Source organism: Varanus komodoensis, unplaced genomic scaffold (assembly GCF_004798865.1).
Source record: "Varanus komodoensis strain SLA01 unplaced genomic scaffold, ASM479886v1 scaffold25, whole genome shotgun sequence".
In the NCBI taxonomy this organism is placed as follows: Eukaryota; Metazoa; Chordata; class Lepidosauria; order Squamata; family Varanidae; genus Varanus; species Varanus komodoensis.
Window position 1 is genome coordinate 13385507 of NW_025335661.1, and position 19245 is coordinate 13404751.

The 19245-nt window shown below is 40.8% G+C and overlaps 1 protein-coding gene across 2 annotated transcripts in view; it reads left to right on the plus strand.

Annotated features, from left to right (window-relative positions):
* The window catches only part of TSC22D2 (TSC22 domain family member 2), a 41819-nt gene extending 23587 nt beyond the window's left edge, over window positions 1-18232 (plus strand). For both annotated transcript variants that reach the window (XM_044432804.1, XM_044432805.1), the window contains 2 exons: window positions 13896-13947; window positions 16567-18232. In XM_044432804.1, the coding sequence (XP_044288739.1) occupies window positions 13896-13947; window positions 16567-16827 (313 nt within the window). In that variant the 3' untranslated portion in view covers window positions 16828-18232. The remainder of the gene's footprint in view (window positions 1-13895; window positions 13948-16566) is intronic.
* Window positions 18233-19245: the final 1013 nt, after the last annotated feature.

Here is a 19245-nt window from a genome sequence, read left to right on the forward strand (position 1 = left end):
CTGTGCAGGTTTCTCGTCATCAACTAGTGTTTTCCCTTCAATATCCTCAGATTACCTACTGTGACTTGACTAGTGCAGCCACAGTATTGAACGTTAACTTAAAGGGTGGTTGTTTTCTGGACTTAATGGAACATAGCCCCATACTGTGAATTACTGCCTTTTCCTTTTGTAGCTGGAAGAAGAATGCTAGTAATGTGGTGCTCACTAGTGTGAGAATAAGAAATGCTGTTGATGGTAGTATTCAGCAGCCACAACCTAGCATTTGAAGCCTAGGAGTAATGATCTTGGATGACTAAATATTTTGGAAAAATCAAGCCAATTAAATTGCAAAATGAAAAAACAGGGTCTACTTTGATAGAAATCTCTGGTAAAAGCGCTGTTACAACTTGAGCAACTATAAATTGAGACATGAATGGGGAAAACCTATGAAAGAGGATTCAGGCACAGCCAGGCTCTTGGCGAGAAACTGCAACAAATCCAGCTTTGAGGATACCACTTGTCAAAGTTGCATTACTAATCCAACAGCTGCAGTTTGGCTTTTTCACAATATTAATCTTATGGAAATCCTGGTGGCTTTTCTGGTTTACAGTGTCTGCTTTAGGATTCCTGTGCTACTTGAACATTAAGCACCATCATTTGTTTGCATTTGGCTTATTTGAAAGAAGGAAAACCTAATGGCTTGCTTGATTCATATGTTTGCTGACATCAGAAGATATTCATTCTGATTTGAAGAATAACAGAATTTAAGATCAAATAGCAATCTCAAGTGCTGTCATATTTAAGATTAAATATAGAATTGCTCTCAACTGCTAAGAACTCTATTTTCTAGATGGAACTTCACTTCAATTACTGATTCTCTACCATAGTTCAGGGATATCACCACATCAGTGCAAATTCAGGAGAAGAAGAGAGATAACTGGGTGTCCTTAAAATAATGATGATACTGTACTGCAGATCCCCTGATGACTTCACCTGCTATTTTCACACTGATGCGTAACAGTGTAGGGCACAGAGTTGAACCCAGGGGCATCAGTCTCATCGATGCATTCCCACAGGATAGAATAGCATCATGTTTGAAAATCAACACAAGTGGGAACAGAACCATTGCCAGTCAATGCCATCCACTGCAAATCAGTACGAAGCAGGCTATGGCTATTGAATGCCTGGTGAATGAAATGAACAGATCTCTCAAAGCAGAGCTGCGGAATGAAGAATGTTGACTTAAGACAGCTTCTTCGTTGTGGCCTCTGTGCATCACACATATGGGTTCTGTGCCTGCGCAGTGCCTTTGGCCGGAAGATTAACAGCTAACGGTTTTTGGCGGGAACTCCGCTCCCCCCCCCAGCATTATATAAGGAGCAGAGTGTCCGCCATTTTCCAGTCTTTGTGACCGCCGTTCGTTGTGCCTAATGCGACTTCGCTCTCACTCAGATTGTTATTTATCTTCTTGCTTGTTCGAAAATCTCCTTTTTTCTCTTACCAAGTTTTTATAACCCTTGTTCTTGTTGTTAGTATTTCACTTATATTTCTTTAACTTTGCACCATTTTTCTTCTTTATCGTTCCTATAAAAAAAGAAACCAAAAATATTACTTTCCCGCTTTACTATCTCCTTTTTTTCTTCTTTCTACGATGGCACAACGGGTGGTGTTCTGCAAGTGCAGAAAATGCGGTTCCAAAATGTCCGCCGTGGACCCGCATGATCTGTGCCTCCTTTGTTTGGGGGAAGGGCACAGAACCGATAAGTGCGGCCATTGTTTGGCCTTCTCTAAACAGGCGAGGAAGAACAGGGAGAACCGCCTCCACAAACTCCTTTGGGATCAGGCTCTCCTCCAATCTGATCGGCTGGTGGCTAAGCCTTCCACTGTTGTGGCCCCACCCAAAGGCCGTCCAACTTTGGCTGACCTGCTGCAATGTTCTTGCCTCTTGTTCCATTGCTCCACCCTCACGCCCTTCTGAAGAAGGCGCTCAGGCTATGGCCAATCAGTCTGTTTCCTTGCCGAAGAAGCAAAAGGAAAAGAGAAAGCAGAGCGACTCAGATAAATATCCTGTGCAGAAGAAGGCCAAGAAAGATAAGACAGGCAAACCGGTTAAGAAGCTGAAGAACCCCGAGCAGGCAAAACACCGTCACTCGGGCTCGGCCTCTTCCTCAATTCTGATACCTACTTCAGAACCAACCCCCTTGGTCCCGACCATCCAGGTGGCTATGAGGGTTACTCCACCAGGCTCACCACGCCGGCCGGCAGCCGAACCCGTTATGAATTTGAGGAGGGGTTCTATCTCTGATGGGGAAATACGAGACTCCCCACCTAGGGCTCGATCACCAACCCCGATGCCTCTGATCCTGATGGATACTGAGATAGCCATCTCCCCTCCGAGAAGCCGTAGAAGCCGTTCCTCGGATGCGAGGTCTGATGATTGGTACCACTCCAGGTACTCCTCTGCTCCAAGACGGGAAGAGTACCACTCTACAGCCTACTATCCAACCTCTAGGGGACAATCTTCACCATCAGCGCCTCAGCAGCATTTCCATTCAATGCCCAGAGACGACCCAAGGGCACCATCTAGAGAGAGTGGCAGATCGGAGTCTCCAGGAGATTCTTCCTCCAGTATGCTGCCCCCCTACTGGATGGAATCCAAAGAGTCTGAGGCTGACTCAACCTCGCTGGATGCTGTAGTTTCTTCCCAGGGTCCGGGGTCGCCCGAGGAACCGTACATATCGTTTAACGATCTGATGGCCAGACTAGTAAGATCGCTTGATATAGAAGCCCACCAACAGCCGGGACTGAGCACCGATCGTTTGTATGATGTGGTTAGAGGTGAACGATCCACATCTATTGCCTTGCCGTTTATTACGACCTTACGGCAGGCAATGACCCAGCCATGGGACCTCCCAGCTAATCCACAACCAGCCTCTCGTAAATATGAGTCCATGTATCGGGTGCGGGAAGAGGACATCCCATTTCTTTTCCGCCACCCCAAGCCAAATTCGGTTGTTGTAGAATCCTCGCAGGGTCGGGAAGCCCGTGGACACACCTCACCTCGTGACAAAGAGGGTAGAAAGGTTGATTCTCTCGCCTGCCGGGTATACGCAGCTTCGGGCCTTGGTTTAAGAATCTCCAATTACACATCTGATGGATGGGTGTTATCTATCATCCACCACGGATATGGAATCAAATTCAACGTTGTACCATCACCGAATCCTATTCGATATACTCCGACTTCTTTGGTACTGTTAGACGAGATTCACCAACTCCTCGCTAAAGGAGCTATTTGTCGCCTGTCGTTATCGGAAGGATTCCATGGATTCTATTCCAGATACTTTACAGTTCCGAAACGAGATGGGGGTCTCAGACCAATATTGGACTTGAGAGCTCTCAATAGATCTATAACACCAAAGAAGTTTCGGATGACTACACTTCAAAGTATTCTTCCGTTGCTGGGAAGAGGGGATTGGTTCACCTCATTGGATCTGAAGGATACCTGTTTTCATATTTCAATACATCCAAGTTATAGGCGTTTCCTTCGTTTTGCGGTGGACTCTGAAATCTACGAATTCAATGTGCTACCGTTTGGATTGGCCACTGCACCAAGAGTTTTTACGAAGTGTATGGCCCCTGTTTGTGCACACCTTCGATTACGTGGAATTAAGATATACCCGTACCTTGATGATTGGTTGCTGGTCGCCGACACAGAAGCAGGACTTTTGTCTGCTGTTGAGTTTACATGTGCTCTATTGCACGATCTCGGACTCTGTATTAATCGACGGAAATCTTCCCTTCTCCCTACGCAGGTGATCAACTTTATCGGAGCCCGACTGGATTCGATGTTGGCAAGAGCCTTCCTTCCTCGGGACAGACGACATGCGATTGCTCATTGCATCGCTCGGATTCGACAAACAAGAACTGCTCCCGCCCAGTCTATTCAGAGTCTGTTGGGTCACATGTCTGCTTCCATTGCTGTGGTTCCACACGCCAAACTCAGGCTACGTCCCCTTCATCTGTTCTTCAACGGGGTGTTTCGACCACAGATGGACCCCCCCATCAAACGGATTCGACTCCCAGCTTCCGTTCTTCAGTCCCTGTTATGGTGGATAGACCCAGCCAATCTAACTGTAGGCGTTCCATTCCGACCCTGGTACCCTACAATAACCCTCGGTACCGATGCGTCTCTACTGGGATGGGGAGCAATCTGTTCCGATCTACGTACCCAAGGGATATGGAGTCAGCAGGATTGCAGGAACCATATCAATTTCCTGGAACTTCTTGCCGTTTTCAAAGCCCTTCAGTCATTCGAGGATGTGCTTCTGCACCAGGTCGTCCAGGTGACCTCAGACAACATGGCGACAGTCTTTTATTTAAACAAACAAGGGGGAACCCGATCCCGAAAACTAGCCCGCCTGGCCATGCAGATTTGGGACTGGTGCATACCGAGAGGTATCGCTCTTGTAGCAGTTCACCTAGCGGGCACGGAAAATACAGACGCCGATCTCTTGAGCAGACATATGTCGCGGTCCCACAAATGGGAGCTAGACCATCGGGTTCGCGACATGCTATTTCACCGATGGGGCCAGCCAGACATCGATCTGTTTGCCACACAATGGAACAGGGCATGCACGGCATATTTTTCCAGAGCGGGAGTGGGTCAGGACTCCCTCGGGGACGCTTTCATGATTCCCTGGACAAACATGACCTTTTATGCTTTCCCTCCAATCCCACTCATCATGAGAGTGTTGGCAAAGATCATTCACGAAGGGGCCACAGGGATACTGATCACCCCCTGGTGGCCACACCAACCATGGTTCTCAACTCTCCTTCACGTCTCCAGAGAAGAGTTTCTCCAACTCCCTCTTCTTCCTTATCTCATTACTCAGAGAGAGGGCGCAATCCGTCACCCAGATTTGCTATCACTGAAACTGACTGCATGGAGGATACAATGATCGCCTCTGATACAACGGTATCGACACCACAGACTGTTCCAACTATTCCTGCTCAGCAGAGTCTACACCCAGACCTACAGTATATTCTTGAATCTGCTCTACGACCATCTACTAAGAAGTCGTACGGGGCAAAATGGCAGAGATTCTCTAACTTTGCCAATTTACACTCTTTTCTGGTCCCTTCGGCTTCTGTTTCACAGATACTTCAGTTTCTCTTTGAATTGCATCAGTCTGGACTCAAACTCTCGTCCATAAAGATTTATACAACAGCGATTTCGCATTATCGAGGAGCTATACATGGCCTCTTCATCTTTGCTCAACCTCTGATTAAAAGATTTTTAAGAGGATTGAGAAATCTACATCCAACTATAAGACCTCTAATGCCCACCTGGAGTCTGTCGGTGGTTTTACAAGCACTGTCTTGACCACCTTTCGAACCCATGGCAACGATCGATCTACACCTTGCTTCATGGAAGACGGCCTTCCTTGTTGCAGTAACTTCAGCCTGTAGATCATCTGAACTCTGCACCCTTCGGGTAGACCCCCCCCCACTTCCTAAATTTTCATAAGGAAAAGGTGGTTCTTCGAATGGATCCGTCTTTCCTTCCGAAGATCGCTACTTCGTTTCACATGCAACAGGAGATTGTTTTACCGGCATTCTTTCCAACCCCTTTGCATCCGATAGAGCGATCTCTACATATGCTGGACGTTGCTTAGCCTTTTATAGGTACAAGACTGAGTCTGTTCGGCGTTCCAATAGACTTTTTGTGAAATATTCGGAACATGATCGGGGTTGCCCAGTCACCTCACAACGTCTTTCGAAATGGATAGTAAATACAATTGTCCTATCTTATCAGTTGGCTAAGTTGGACTTACCATCTACTCCAAGAGGCCATTCTACAAGAGCTGTCGCTGCTTCTTCGGCCTTTGCATCAGGAGTCCCGATAGAAGACGTGTGCAGAGCGGCCATTTGGGCTACTCCGTGTACCTTTGTCAGACATTATAGACTCGATGTCCGTGCCAGACAGGATTGCTCTTTTGGCAGAGCTGTTTTTTCTTCTGTCCTTCGTTGATGACACCTCCTTCCTCCATTTCGGGTAAGCTTGCTATTCTACCCATATGTGTGATGCACAGAGGCCACGACGAAGAAGAGCAGGTTGCTTACCTGTAACTGATGTTCTTTGAGTGGCCATCTGTGCAGTCACACAACCCACCCTCCGATCCTGCTTGGTGTCATGGGTGGTCCGACTATTTTCTGCGATACTGTATCTTTTTTCCTATGTGTCTTACCACTACTAAATTTGGATTTCTTGTCATTCTGACAAACCTTTTATTATGCAACAAACGCCGGTCTTTCAAAGACTGGAAAATGGCGGACACTCTGCTCCTCATATAATGCTTAGGGGGAGGGGGAGCGGAATTCCCGCCAAAAACCATTAGCTGTTAATCTTCTGGCCAAAGGCACTGCGCAGGCGCAGAACCCATATGTGTGACTGCACAGATGGCCACTCGAAGAACATCAGTTACAGGTAAGCAACCTGCTCTTCTTACATGGATTCAGTTAAAGGCTGCTGATCGCTTATCTAAAATTTGAGTTAGCCTCTTGGTATTTTCGAGTCTGGTGTTTTCTCACTGGGATTTCTCTTTAATGTGTGGTATCATTAAGATCTTCCTATGGGCGACTCATCTTAAAGAACAGTGCGTGGTTTCAACACTAATTAGCTTTAAGTGAACCGTAAACTTTTTAAAAATTTGCTCAGTGTTTTACTTTGTGTATAGTTAACTATACTAATGCTTTTGTGTTTAGTCTTAGCTATTTTAATTTTAAGCATTATGTAATTTTATCTTTTAACCTTTTATAAGCGGCCTTACGAGATTCTTTTTTATCTTGGGGGATGGGTAGTAAACTGCCCAGAGAGCTTCAGCTGCGGGTGGTATAGAAATGAATTTAAAAATAATAATCGTTTAAAAAGATCAAACTAAGAAAACTTAAGTATACCTTCTACACTTTCCAGATAAAAAATCGAAGGAGGCAGGATTGCTATATCTTCCTGTACCTACTTTTTTATAGTGAATGGGTTAGATCCAGAATTTACCTCCTACATATACAATCTCTCTTACTCCCTTCTGATTGAGCAAGGAAAAATGTTGGTGGAAAAGGAGAGGAAGTAATATTAGATTGTATTCCCCCCCCCCCCCAATCCATTCTCCTGTGCCTTCCAAAATCTGTTGTGGAGGGTAGGGGGAACTCTTGGACAAGGTAGAAGGACCTGCTTGAGACTACAGGGAGAAGAGGAAATCAGCGAATATGATATCTGCCCCCTTTGTTTAGGAGATGCTATTGCTAATAAGCAGACTCTGAATCGAACCCATTGACCTCTACTGAAGCTTACCCACCCTTAATTAAAAAACAGTTTCCTGTTTCAGCTAAACAGTATTTGGGTTTCAAAACTATATTCAGGTATGTTATATCAGTAAGTATTAAAGAACATAAAAGGTACATACTTAATCCAGTTTAAGACATGATTTCTCTCTTTGTAAAATTCAGAATTGAAAGTTAGAATTTAACATAGTCAAATGGAACTATCCATGCTGAATAGCAAGGTATCAGCAGGTTCTGAGAAATCCCACAATCTGTAGAAGTAAAATCCAGTGAGGAAAATGTCTAGTGAAAAAACAGCACACCCCAAAAGATAATTGATAACTGTCTTCCCAGGGGCTTTTCTGTACTGACTGAGGGGGTGGAAAATGGCAGTGGATTAATGGAACATTAAACATACGGCAAAATTTATTTGCAAGTTCCTCTTGTTAAAGCTATTCAAGAAAATATAGCACAAACATTTTAAGATCTTGAGGAACTAAGAAATTTTTGAAAGATTAATTCCAGTTAATATGTATACTTTAATGCCACTTGGCTGATTTATACAGGAAGTATGGACAGGGCATTGCCTTGAGATGAATTTGGCAGATGTTTGTTATTTGTATGCATGTTTGAAACTACATGTAGAATCAGGCATTCGTTTGCAGGTTTCCCTATGTTGTGCTTGTGAAAGCTATTAAAGTGTTTGTCCATACTTATTGGCAATTTGAATATGTACTAGAGCTGTTAAGTCAAATAGGTTACATCTTGTGTTTATTTCAGGCCATTCTGTATGTTATGCAGCATGGCTGGATTCCAGGCACTATCTGCTCCACAATGATGTTGTCATGCATGAAAGCTGTCCCATTGTTGAAATCTGCTCTTAGAGCAGTTTGAGCAGAGCTCTGTTGGCACATAAAAACAAAGAGAATAATGTTATTTGTGTTGATTGTGCACTTTACTGGCTGGCATGACTTGGAAAGCCATAACTGAGCAGAGACTGAATGCGTGGGAGAATTGAGTGATGAATAAATCCCATAATAGTGGAGTTGTCTGGTTGAAATCTGCCAAGACTGATCTACTGATCTTATTTTGTTTAGTCATCTGTTTTAAACTTGAACACATGTTTGGATGTTAAGCATAACCTATAAATTTGGAGTATATTCAGACACGCTTCTGTTCACAATAATAGCAGGGAACCATTCATATGATAGATAACATCTTACAGTTTTAACTTCACTGAAAAGAGGTCAGTAGCAGCAGATAGCAAAATTCAAACAGGCTGCTGCTGTATGGATGCACTCTGCTTAAATCACTAAGGAGACGTATTTTCAGTGGAGGGAGGGTATGCAATACAGTATTCTACAAAACTGTTATTTCTAGCAGCTTTTGCTATGGTGAGGTAAATGGGACTTGGTTTAAAAGCATACCACTTGGCTTCAGCATTTAATTAGCAACTACATTGTTCAGCTCCAGGTTGGCCCACTAGATAGGGTTACACTTTTCTTCACATGCAAATGTTTCCGAGTGGGGAATGGGGCTCTCCCACACTAAAGAGGTATATTGCCTTGCCAGAGATTCTTTTGCAGCTGTTATACACATGTAACATTACAACAGCCTTCATGATCCTGTTTCTTGGAAGGCAGAGGAGTGAAATTGGGGATGTGCAGGTGGTTTGGTGCACTTGCCCGTTTTCCATTGTCTTTTGGGTAGTACATAGGTTTCTGCATAGCAACTGTTGCATGAACTCTCAGTTTCCACTCTTTCCTCTGCCCATAAAATCTGAGGATGAGGAGGGGTTGGAACAAAGAGTAGATAGAGAAATGTGATATTGGATTTGGTTAGACCTCTTGGTGATTTTCAGAGCCTGCTCTTGTCTTTTCCTGAATAGCTATTTCAGCATTCCTTTGGAAAAGAGATTTTCAGCAGCTGTAAACATAATACAGTTTCCACCAGAGTGTCATTTGAAGCTTCTGCCAGAACTGGGTTTGAGTCTTAAAGGCCACCATCGAATAGTACTGTAGTAGTATCCTCTTATACTCTAATATATGAAGTATATTATATATTATATTATATATTAAAAGTACCATTTTAGTGAGACCTTTCTAAATAGATATGGTATGTCTCTTGTGACTGGCAATTTTCCTGGGAGTATTTTCAAACCAACAGAACTGTGAAGAAGTAATTAAAAGAGACCAAATACTATGTAACACATGGCACACAACAAAATGAACTAAATTCTAGTATTTGAAGATACCTGTATTTTATTTGTGAGCACAGCTGCATAATTTAAAGCTTTTTTTACATTAAAGTTGATCACACTGTGAATGTTCCCATTGTTTTTTTTTTCTACACCACTTGAACATTGGTTGCTAGGTACATTATTCTCTGGAGATTTCCCCTTCTTTGCTAACTCAAAATAGGAGATTAAGGAGAGGCATTGAGTAAATACATTGAAGTCAAATTTCTTATTCATTATAGTTAACAAGCCTTACTAAAACATCTTTACATTTGCTTATTAGCAATTAAAAGCTCTGAAAAGTCATAGGTCCCAGTGAATGATCCTGGGAATGTCTGGAGCAGTAGCATTAAACTACAAAGAGCCCCTGGTAAAGTAAGGTGGAAGTTTAATACATAAACATAAATAAAACAGCCTCCAGGAAAATTATAATGTATTGATATGAGGGGTTTTCAAAAAGTTTCCTCACTTTTTTATTTTATATTTTATATATTTTTTGCTGATAGCATTAAAAGTTGGTATGACACTGGGAAAAATGCATTGCGAAGGAAGGTTATGTAGAAAAGTGATGTAATCTGTTCTTTTTACATTCTTAATAGTGTTTAAAAGTGCAGGAACATTTTGAAGAACCCTTGTATATTGCATTTTAATGATTTATCAAATGTTTTATTACCATTTGAAAAACAGGTTATTCCTTAACATTTAAAGTGGCTCTCTAAAGACATTTTTTCTCATTTCCATTTGTCTCAGTGTAAAATGAAGATCTTATTTCAGAATTTAGCTTTTGTTCCTGCAAGACCTATGCAACTAGCTGTGATCCTGTACCACTAAAATTATTGCAGATTTTATGATGGGACTTTGTCAGTATGGATTCACATATTTTTCTGGTGAATCTGCCCTGGGAAGTATCCCTGGCATAATAAAGCTTGCATTTTCCTGATGGTAATTACAACAGAAAATAATTTTTGGTGTTGAACATGTCATGGTTATTGCAAGCCTTGCCCCTAAGGCACCTACCTAACATGTGAAATGTGCTTGTTTTTGTAAACTGTTTATAACAGGGCAGAGCAGAATGGAGATCTTCTGAACTTTCAGCTTTCAGTATTTTTTAACAATTGACCATTCTGGCAGGGACTTCTGGGAATTGAAACTGAAAATATCTGTAGATCTATTTTCTGCTTAACTTAGATGTATTGCATTTTTTTAAAGAACTGAGTTGTTGCTACATGCTGTCAAATCATCTTCGACTTATAGTGACCCCTGTGAATGAATGCCCTCAAACATGCCCTGTCCTGGGCAGTCCTGCTCAGCTCCTTTAAACTCAATAGCTTTATGTGGCTTCCTTTATGAAATCAATCCATCTCACAGGTGGTCTTTCTCTTCTTCTGCCTGCAACTTTCCATAGCGCTCTGGTAAGTCCCCCTTTCATTATGTGCCAAAACTATCATAGCTTCAGTTTCATCTTTTTTGCTTCCAGGGAAGGCTCTGTCTTGATTTGCTCTAGGACCTACTCGTAGTCTTTCTGTCAGTCCAGGGTATTCAGAGAGCTCTTCTTCAACACCATACTTCGAACATATCAATTTTCTTCCTCCCAGCTTTCACACCCAGTAATTGTGACCACAGGAGTGTGGATGATCTTGGTCCTGGTCTCCAGTAAAATGTTCTTACACTTAATGATCTTTGCACTTCCTTTACTGCTGTCTTTCCAAGTTGTAATCTTCTCCTGCTGTCTCTCTTTGAATTGATGATTGAGCCATGGTATGCAAAATCTTTCACAATTTCACTTTCTTCATTGTTGACATTGTTGTTGTTGTTAGTCACGAAGTCGTGTCCGACCCATCGTGACCCCATGGACAACATTCCTCCAGGCCTTCCTGTCCTCCACCATCCCTCAGAGTCCACTCAAGCTCACACCAACTGCTTCAGTGACTCCTTCTAGCCACCTCATCCTTTGCCACCCCTTTTTTCTTTTGCTGTCAATTGTTCCCAGCATTAGGCTCTTCTCCAGGGAGTCCTTCCTTCTCATTAGGTGGCCAAAGTATTTGAGTTTCATCTTCAGTTTCTGGCCTTCTAAAGAGCAGTCAGGGTTGATCTCTAGGACTAACCGGTTTGATCGCCTTGCTGTCCAAGGGACTCGCAGGAGTCTCTGCCAGCACCACAATTCAAAGGCCTCAATTCTTTGGCGCTCAGCCTTCCTTATGGTCGAGCTTTCACAGCCATACATTCCAACTGGGAAAACCATAGCCTTGACTATACGCACTTTTGTTGCCAGGGTGATGTCTCTGCTTTTTAGTATGCTGTCTAGATTTGCCATAGCTTTCCTTCCCAGGAGCAAGCGTCTTTTAATTTCTTGGTTGCAGTCCCCATCTGCGGTGATCTTGGAGCCCAGGACATTAAAGCTGTATAATTTTTCTGCAGTCAATTTTTGTTCTCTTAATGTTCAGCTGCAGTCCTGCTTTTGCACTTTCTTCTTTTACTTTCAGCAGAGTTCTTTCAATTCATTGCTGCTTTTTATCAGTAATATGGTATCATCTACACATCTTAAAGTATTCATAGATCTTCTACCAGTTTTCCTCCTTCCTATGATCCAAATCCAGCTTTCCATATCATACACATAGTGATTAACAAGGAGATTAAAATATATCCTTGTCTGATACTTTTGCCTACAGAAAATTGTTCTGTTTCTCCAGATTCTGACCTAGCAATAGCTTTTTGTCCATGATTCAGGTTATACATCATGACAATTGAGTACTAAGGCATACACATTTATATCAGAACCATTCAAAATTTCTCACGATCCACACTGTAAAAGGCTTTGCTGTGATCTATAAAACAAGGCTAATCTTCAATCCTTTGGTGTGCTTTCTCACTACTGAGCTTCTCATTCCGTCATAGAATCATAAAATAGTAGAGGTGGAAGGGGCCAAAAGGGCCATTGGATCCAACCCCCTGCTCAATGCAGAACTCCAAGTTCAACCATCCTCCTCAGGTGCGTGTCCAGTTACATCTTGAATGTCTCCAGTGTGGGAGAGCCCACAATGTCCTAGGTAATTTGTTCCATTGTTGTACTTCTCTTAACAGCCAGGATTTTTTTCCAGCTATCTAGCTGGAATCTGACTTTCTGTAACTTGAGCCTGTTATTCCATGTCCTGCACTCTGAGATGATTGAGAAGAGATCCAGTCTTTCAAGCCTTTGAAGTACTTGTAGTATGCTCTCATATCTCTACTCAGTCTTCTTTAGTCAGGGGTAAACATGCCCAGTTCTTGCAATCTTTCCTCACAGGGCTTTGTTTCCAGTCCCTAGATTATCCTTGTTGCCCTCCTCTGAACCCTTTCCAGCGTGTTTCTATTTTGATTAAACTGTGATGCCCAGAACTGGCCAGATTACTTCAGATGAGGCCTAACCAGTGTTGAATAAAGGAAAACTAGTACTTCACATGATTTGGAAGTGATACTTCTGTTAAAGCACCCTAAAGTACCAATTGCCCTTTCTGTGCCCACATTACATTGTTGACTCATACTGTGATCTTCAGCAATTCCTACTGTTGATCCCAGTATTCCCCATCTTGTAATGGTGCATTTGGTTTCTTTTTCCTAGTTGCAGAATTTGGCATTTGTCTATTAAATTTCATTGAAAGTAGTGTAGTCTCTATTTATACTGAGGTTTTACTGTAGACAAAAAAAAAAAAAAATCTGCTTTTGCCATAATAGTTAGCATTTACGCTGGCATTTAACATAATGTCATACTGAAACAAACCAAACTGGCATCATAATGTCACTGTCGTGCACACAAAAGGACCTTGAGTGGTTGGCTTGGTTATGATTGTGAACTATTCCAGCTGCACTTAAAAGCTGCTCAGGTAGGGCAAACCATGACAACCAGTAGGACAATGAAAGTACTTCCTTCCCCTGCACACCTTGAAAACAACCATAGCCTTGTGTAGGTTCACCTTGGCCCCAATCTGGCAAGAACTAGCCATGTTTAAGTCCCATTAAAACATTAAAATATTCAATCCCCACTGATTTTGTTGGGATTTAAATATGTTTCACTTTGACTTGTGTATAGCCCTTGTTTGAGGATATCATTCTTACCTGCTTGTTCCTGAGTATATGGAGGTAAGACTGGTTAAAATATATAAGTATTATATTTTTAGTATTATAAACATTAGTAGATCACTAAAATATATAAGTAGTACTTGGACTGTTGAAGAGCACTATGTAATTGCTAAGGTTGTTAAATATGATGGAAGCCGTTATAAAATGCACAAATAATGTATGTATCTCAACCAGTTTTGTTGGGCAACATTCCAATAATCAGTAGAGTTCATGTACATGTGTTCTGTCTTTTTCTTTTAAACAGTGCATCTGGTGCAAGTGTTGTAGCCATTGACAACAAAATAGAACAGGCAATGGTAAGTACAGAACCGAGTCATTGATTCTTCTTCTGCTTCCACTGATTGTTTATCCTTATATCTTTTACTTTACATAATTTCCATTGTTGGATTCTAAACCTGTTATCAGAAAGAGGTATTATTAAAAGTGGAAAAACCCAAAACAGATGTGCAAGTATTTGCCAGCACAGAACAGCAGCCAGTTTACGTAACGATAGTGTGGTATAGCTTCAGGCTGCTGCTTGGCAATATTTGATCCTTGTGCAGCACCATGTAAACAATTCTGTTCTGAGCAAAGTAGCTTAGAAAATCATTTTGGAGGTAACATAGCGCCTATCTCCATAGCCAGTCTTACCTCCCCAGTACATGTATGAACATGTATGAACCTTCAGTGAAAAAAAGTGTCTGTAAAGCAATATAAAGTATGTGATGCAACTAATGTTCACCATCCCAACTTCTGATTATACTAGTTTATGACTGTATAAGTTCCAGTCAAACAAAACAAAAACAGTCTTTTGCCCAATCAGAACTCGATTGTAAAGAGATCACCCCCCAAAAAAAGGGGGGGTACATTTTGTACTTCTAAAGCACCTAGAAAAGAGCAAAATGTGAACGAGAATGTGGACCACCTGGAGAGGAGTTGGCAGAAGATGATTATCTTGCCACAAAGGGCAAGATGACTCATACCACCCTCTTTCCATGAGCACAGCACCTTTGATTTCACTTGAAAGCCCACTTTTTTGTCAACTGCCAAAAGAAGCCAAAGTGGGGGAAACAATTTGGAGGCTCTTCTGGGCAATGGCCATGGTTGATACCTACTGCACCTTGACAACAAGTACACACACATGGACATTGCCTCAGCCAAAGCTTCACATCCTCATCAGGGTTTGGAAAGAAAAATTAAAAGAGCTGAAATCTTTAGTGAACTTTAAAAGCATGCAAAAACAACAACAACAGCAACAAAATGGGTTGGGGAGGGACCATGGAAAGGCACATACCCTTTCTTTCTCCCTGTCCAAAATCTAGGTAAATATTGGCCAGAAGGATATAGAGTCTTGCACTCCTTTGACCTGTGAATATTTTTATGTTGTATCCTGGAAGTGTTAGCTGTTGCCGACACTTACATAAAGTTATTTACAGGCATTGAAAACACCTGGAGCATGGCCTTTGAAAATATAACTGAATAGGCAGGTTCATGTAGACAAAGGCTACCCTCCAGACAGAATTTTCTGGTAAGACAAATGTTGCCAGTTCAAGTTGGGCAGAGCCAGCAAGTCCTGTATTATTCATGATTATTTATAGCCCATGGAGAGCTGTTGTGGGTCCCTGTAGCTCATGTTCCGTAAGTTTCAGTGCCACTACTGCAGTAAGAATAGAGAATAGACAACGAGTTTATTAATGTATCTAATGTACAGAATTCAAAGATAAATGCTATAGTAAATTTGGGGGTGACCTCAGAGGCAGGAAGTTAATCACTCTAAATAGTTTTGTTGAAGAATAAAATGATGGCGTTGTATATGAGAAGTTTGGTGAGACAGAATTTGCCTATGCATAGGATTCTCAAACTTCCAATAATTGCCACAGCCAAGAGGAGCAGTTCAACTGATGGCAGTTGCTTTGTTATGTGTTGTCCGCACATACCTGCACCAATTCATTTAGGAATTATTTGAAGTATTTAGGTAAAGAAGAAATTACTTTTCTTTTTGCACCCAGCTTACATTGGTCTTTCAATGCTGCTTACTTTGCACAGAAAACAAGCTCTTCTCTGTGCAGCCTGGAAGCCCACTTGAGGTCCTTTGCCAACTCCGACTCTGTCTAATCTACCTCACAGAGGTTTTGAGGCAAAAATAATATCTTGAGCTCCTTGAAGGAAGCGTGGGTTGTTTTAGCAGTTTTTAAAGACCTATGTGTCTTCAGCTGCCATTTTGTAGATCTCTGAACTAGAGCTTGACCATACGTACATGCATGCATGCATGTATTATTAAAGCCTTTTGTATAGATCTTAATTTTTGAGAGGTAGTATAGTACATCATGTTAAGTAAATAGCATGGAGCTCTTTTTTAAGGACAAGACCCCTGATCTGGATCACATCTGCAGTGCATGAGAAAAAGAAATAAATTCTTTCTCTACAGCTTTATTCCCCTTCTTGAAATTCCCTCAGGCATGGCATTTACCAGAAGTGGAAAATGATGGCTTCAGTTAGAACTTCTAAAGTTTCAGGAACTGCTGTATGTGGGGCAAATAAGTTTTAGAGTGAGTTATGATTGGGGAAGGAAGAATTTGTTGTGGTATTAGCCTGGATCAGGGCATTCTACCATACATCTGAGTAATAGAAAACCAATTGCTCCATGCTAGGTTTGACCTTAATAATCTTGAAACGATGCTGTTCTCTGAATCAGCATATCAGCTACCACATTGTATTTTAATTTAAAGTGATTTAGGAGAGGGGCCTCTTATAGTAACATCCCATAGCTATGTGTGTGTGCAGTTAAACCTTTGTTTTTGATTTCTAGCTATTTCTACCTTACTTGTATTTATACAATCCAAATTTAACTGGCACAGAAGTGATGCTGATTTTTTTAAAATCAAAGTTAGGAGTCTATTATGAAAACCTCTAATGATTGATTTTGCCTTTTACAGGATCTGGTGAAAAGCCATTTGATGTACGCAGTCAGAGAAGAAGTGGAAGTACTGAAGGAACAAATAAAAGAATTAGTTGAAAGAAACTCTTTACTTGAACGGGAAAATGCACTGTTAAAATCTCTCTCAAACAATGATCAGTTATCCCAACTTTCAACCCAACAGGCCAACCCTAGTAGCACTTCTCAACAACAAACAGTGATAGCACAGCCTCTGCAGCCAACGCAACCTCCGCAGCAGCCGAATGTCTCCTCAGCATAAAGCTTTCTTGCCTCGTTAAGAAACTGAAAGCAATCTGTCCTTGTGTGCCACTGGTGTTCTTTCCACTTTATGAAAGCGAGTAGCCATGCTTCAGTTGTGTGTTTTGGCCTTTTCAGTATTAGACAATCATTCTACAAGAGCTTTCCCTCACAGAGATGTCATATAGCACAGTTGGTGTCCAATTATGCCATCAGTGCACAAGGGAAATGATAGAAGGAGTTATAATGCAAAAGTCTGCATTTATTTCGTGCACATGAGTGGGGTCTTTAAGAGCTTTGGTGTGAGGCTCTTCAAAGTTTCCATTATTCATGGATTACTTTGAGCCTTGCTTTTTCACATAGTAACAATTCATTTTAGAGCCACTGTTCTTTCAATTACAAATAACATTTGCCTACATTAGTTTCATTTATTTGTGTTTTATTTATTACAGGGCTGCTATTCATAATGTACATGAACAATGTCACAGAACTTTTAATTTTTTAAGAATAAATGTAAGTATCAGTAAAATTGATAGACAGGATTGCGTTTAATAGATAAAATGTTTAGGCAATAATTGAACAAAAGAATCCTGGCATATTTCTAACACTAATGGCAATTTACCTTTTGGTATTTATTTTCAGTAGTTAAGACCCAGCTTGAATGTAAATTTTTGTATAGTGTAAGTATGAAGACCATAGTGCATCTGTACAGGTAGTCGCCAGTCATTGTGATATAATAATTGATGGGCTATTTTGATGAAGAAAACTTTGCTCATTTCTGTTTCTACTTTCTAATAGAGAAATTGCCATGATTCCTCTCTGCTTTTTGACATTTCGTATGATTTTTTTTTTTTTTTTGGGTGGGAATAAAAAGCTGTGAAATTGTTCAACCTACTTTGTAACCAAAGAAGCAAAGCTGTGTAATTGAGTTTATTTTATAATGCACATTCTTTATGTATTTTTATTTAGTGTTCTCATTCACATTTTTCTTTGCTGTCTAGCATGATCTGCATGACCTATAATCTTTGAACCACTTTCGTACCTCATGTTTTATCCAGCACACTTATTGTGATATGTAATAGTCTGTGAACAATGTCAAATAAAAAGAAAGAACAGCTGGTGTTGGTGGAGCTGAGCTAGTGTGCTACACACTAGTTTAAAAATGAAGTGAGCCATCTTTTGTTCATTTAAAATGGTGTTTTGAATTTCGTATGCAGAAAACGTTTTGTTACATTGCAGATTTTAATGTATTTAATAAATGCAACATGCAGATTAAGTGCAGTGTATACTGAGTATTTAAATTAAAATGTACATTTCATAAATACAGTTTCAAGAGACCATTTGTGTATACTAACGTAGTATGTCAGAAGTTGATGTACAATATATTTTAACACTTTCTGAAATTAAACTGCAGTTTTGTTGAAAGATTTGGCTCTACATGTGTTCAGAATGTGAACAGTGCTTAGGTCAGTACAATTAGTTTCAAAATAGATGAAACATGTTTGAACTACAGTCCTGTGCACATTTACATGGGAGTAAGTCACATTCCCTTTTGAATACAGCACATTGTGCTGTGCTGCACATTTTTCTTAACCAGTTTCATAGGCTACAGTTTTGTTTTTTTCTTTAATTGCTTCAGAAAGGAACCATATGAGGCAGCAAAGGATTTATTGTAATTAACATCTATATTTTACAGTTCATATCTATGGTTCATATCCTACTTTCTATATAAGAAGAGTACTTAGTTTTGTAAAGTAATCAAGGATTGACCACTATATGTGCCACTTTGTTGTTGAAATAGTAATTTATTTTATTAGTTATATAAAATATGGAATACATCCTGCATTTTACTCCATTATGTCACTGTAAATATTCTCATTGTTTAAATGTGGATTATTATTTCTATGGTAGAACAGTATTTATCAAGTTTATAATAAAAAGGCCACTGGTAACTCCCAGTAAAGCCAGCTGCAATATAAAACAGAACTGCCACCCAAAACAGCAGTTCACAAATTATCTCAGAAATTCACCTTGTAGAACTAGCATCCATAATTCTAATTTGGTCACAACACAAATGGGCCATATCTAGGATACCTGGAGCCTGCTGCTTAGCTGTGTATTTTAAATGGGAAAAATGGTAATATACAATCAGTGCACTTTAAAGATACATTCTGAATATTCTGTATTCTGAATATTACAGAACAACTGATGCATCTTTATAAAGTGGGTGGGAAATTTCCAAGCTTTAGTGATGTCCCATCTGGCTGTGGAGTCTCATTAGATGCCTATAGTGGGTGGAGTTCATCTTCCAAGCCCCCTGCCCCCACCCTGAGGAATGTGATTATCTCCAATATGAATAACAACAGTTACACTCTTGACAGTAATCAGGACTTGGGCATGTTAAGCCTTTCACCACTGGATAGGCTGTGGAATGTGTGAA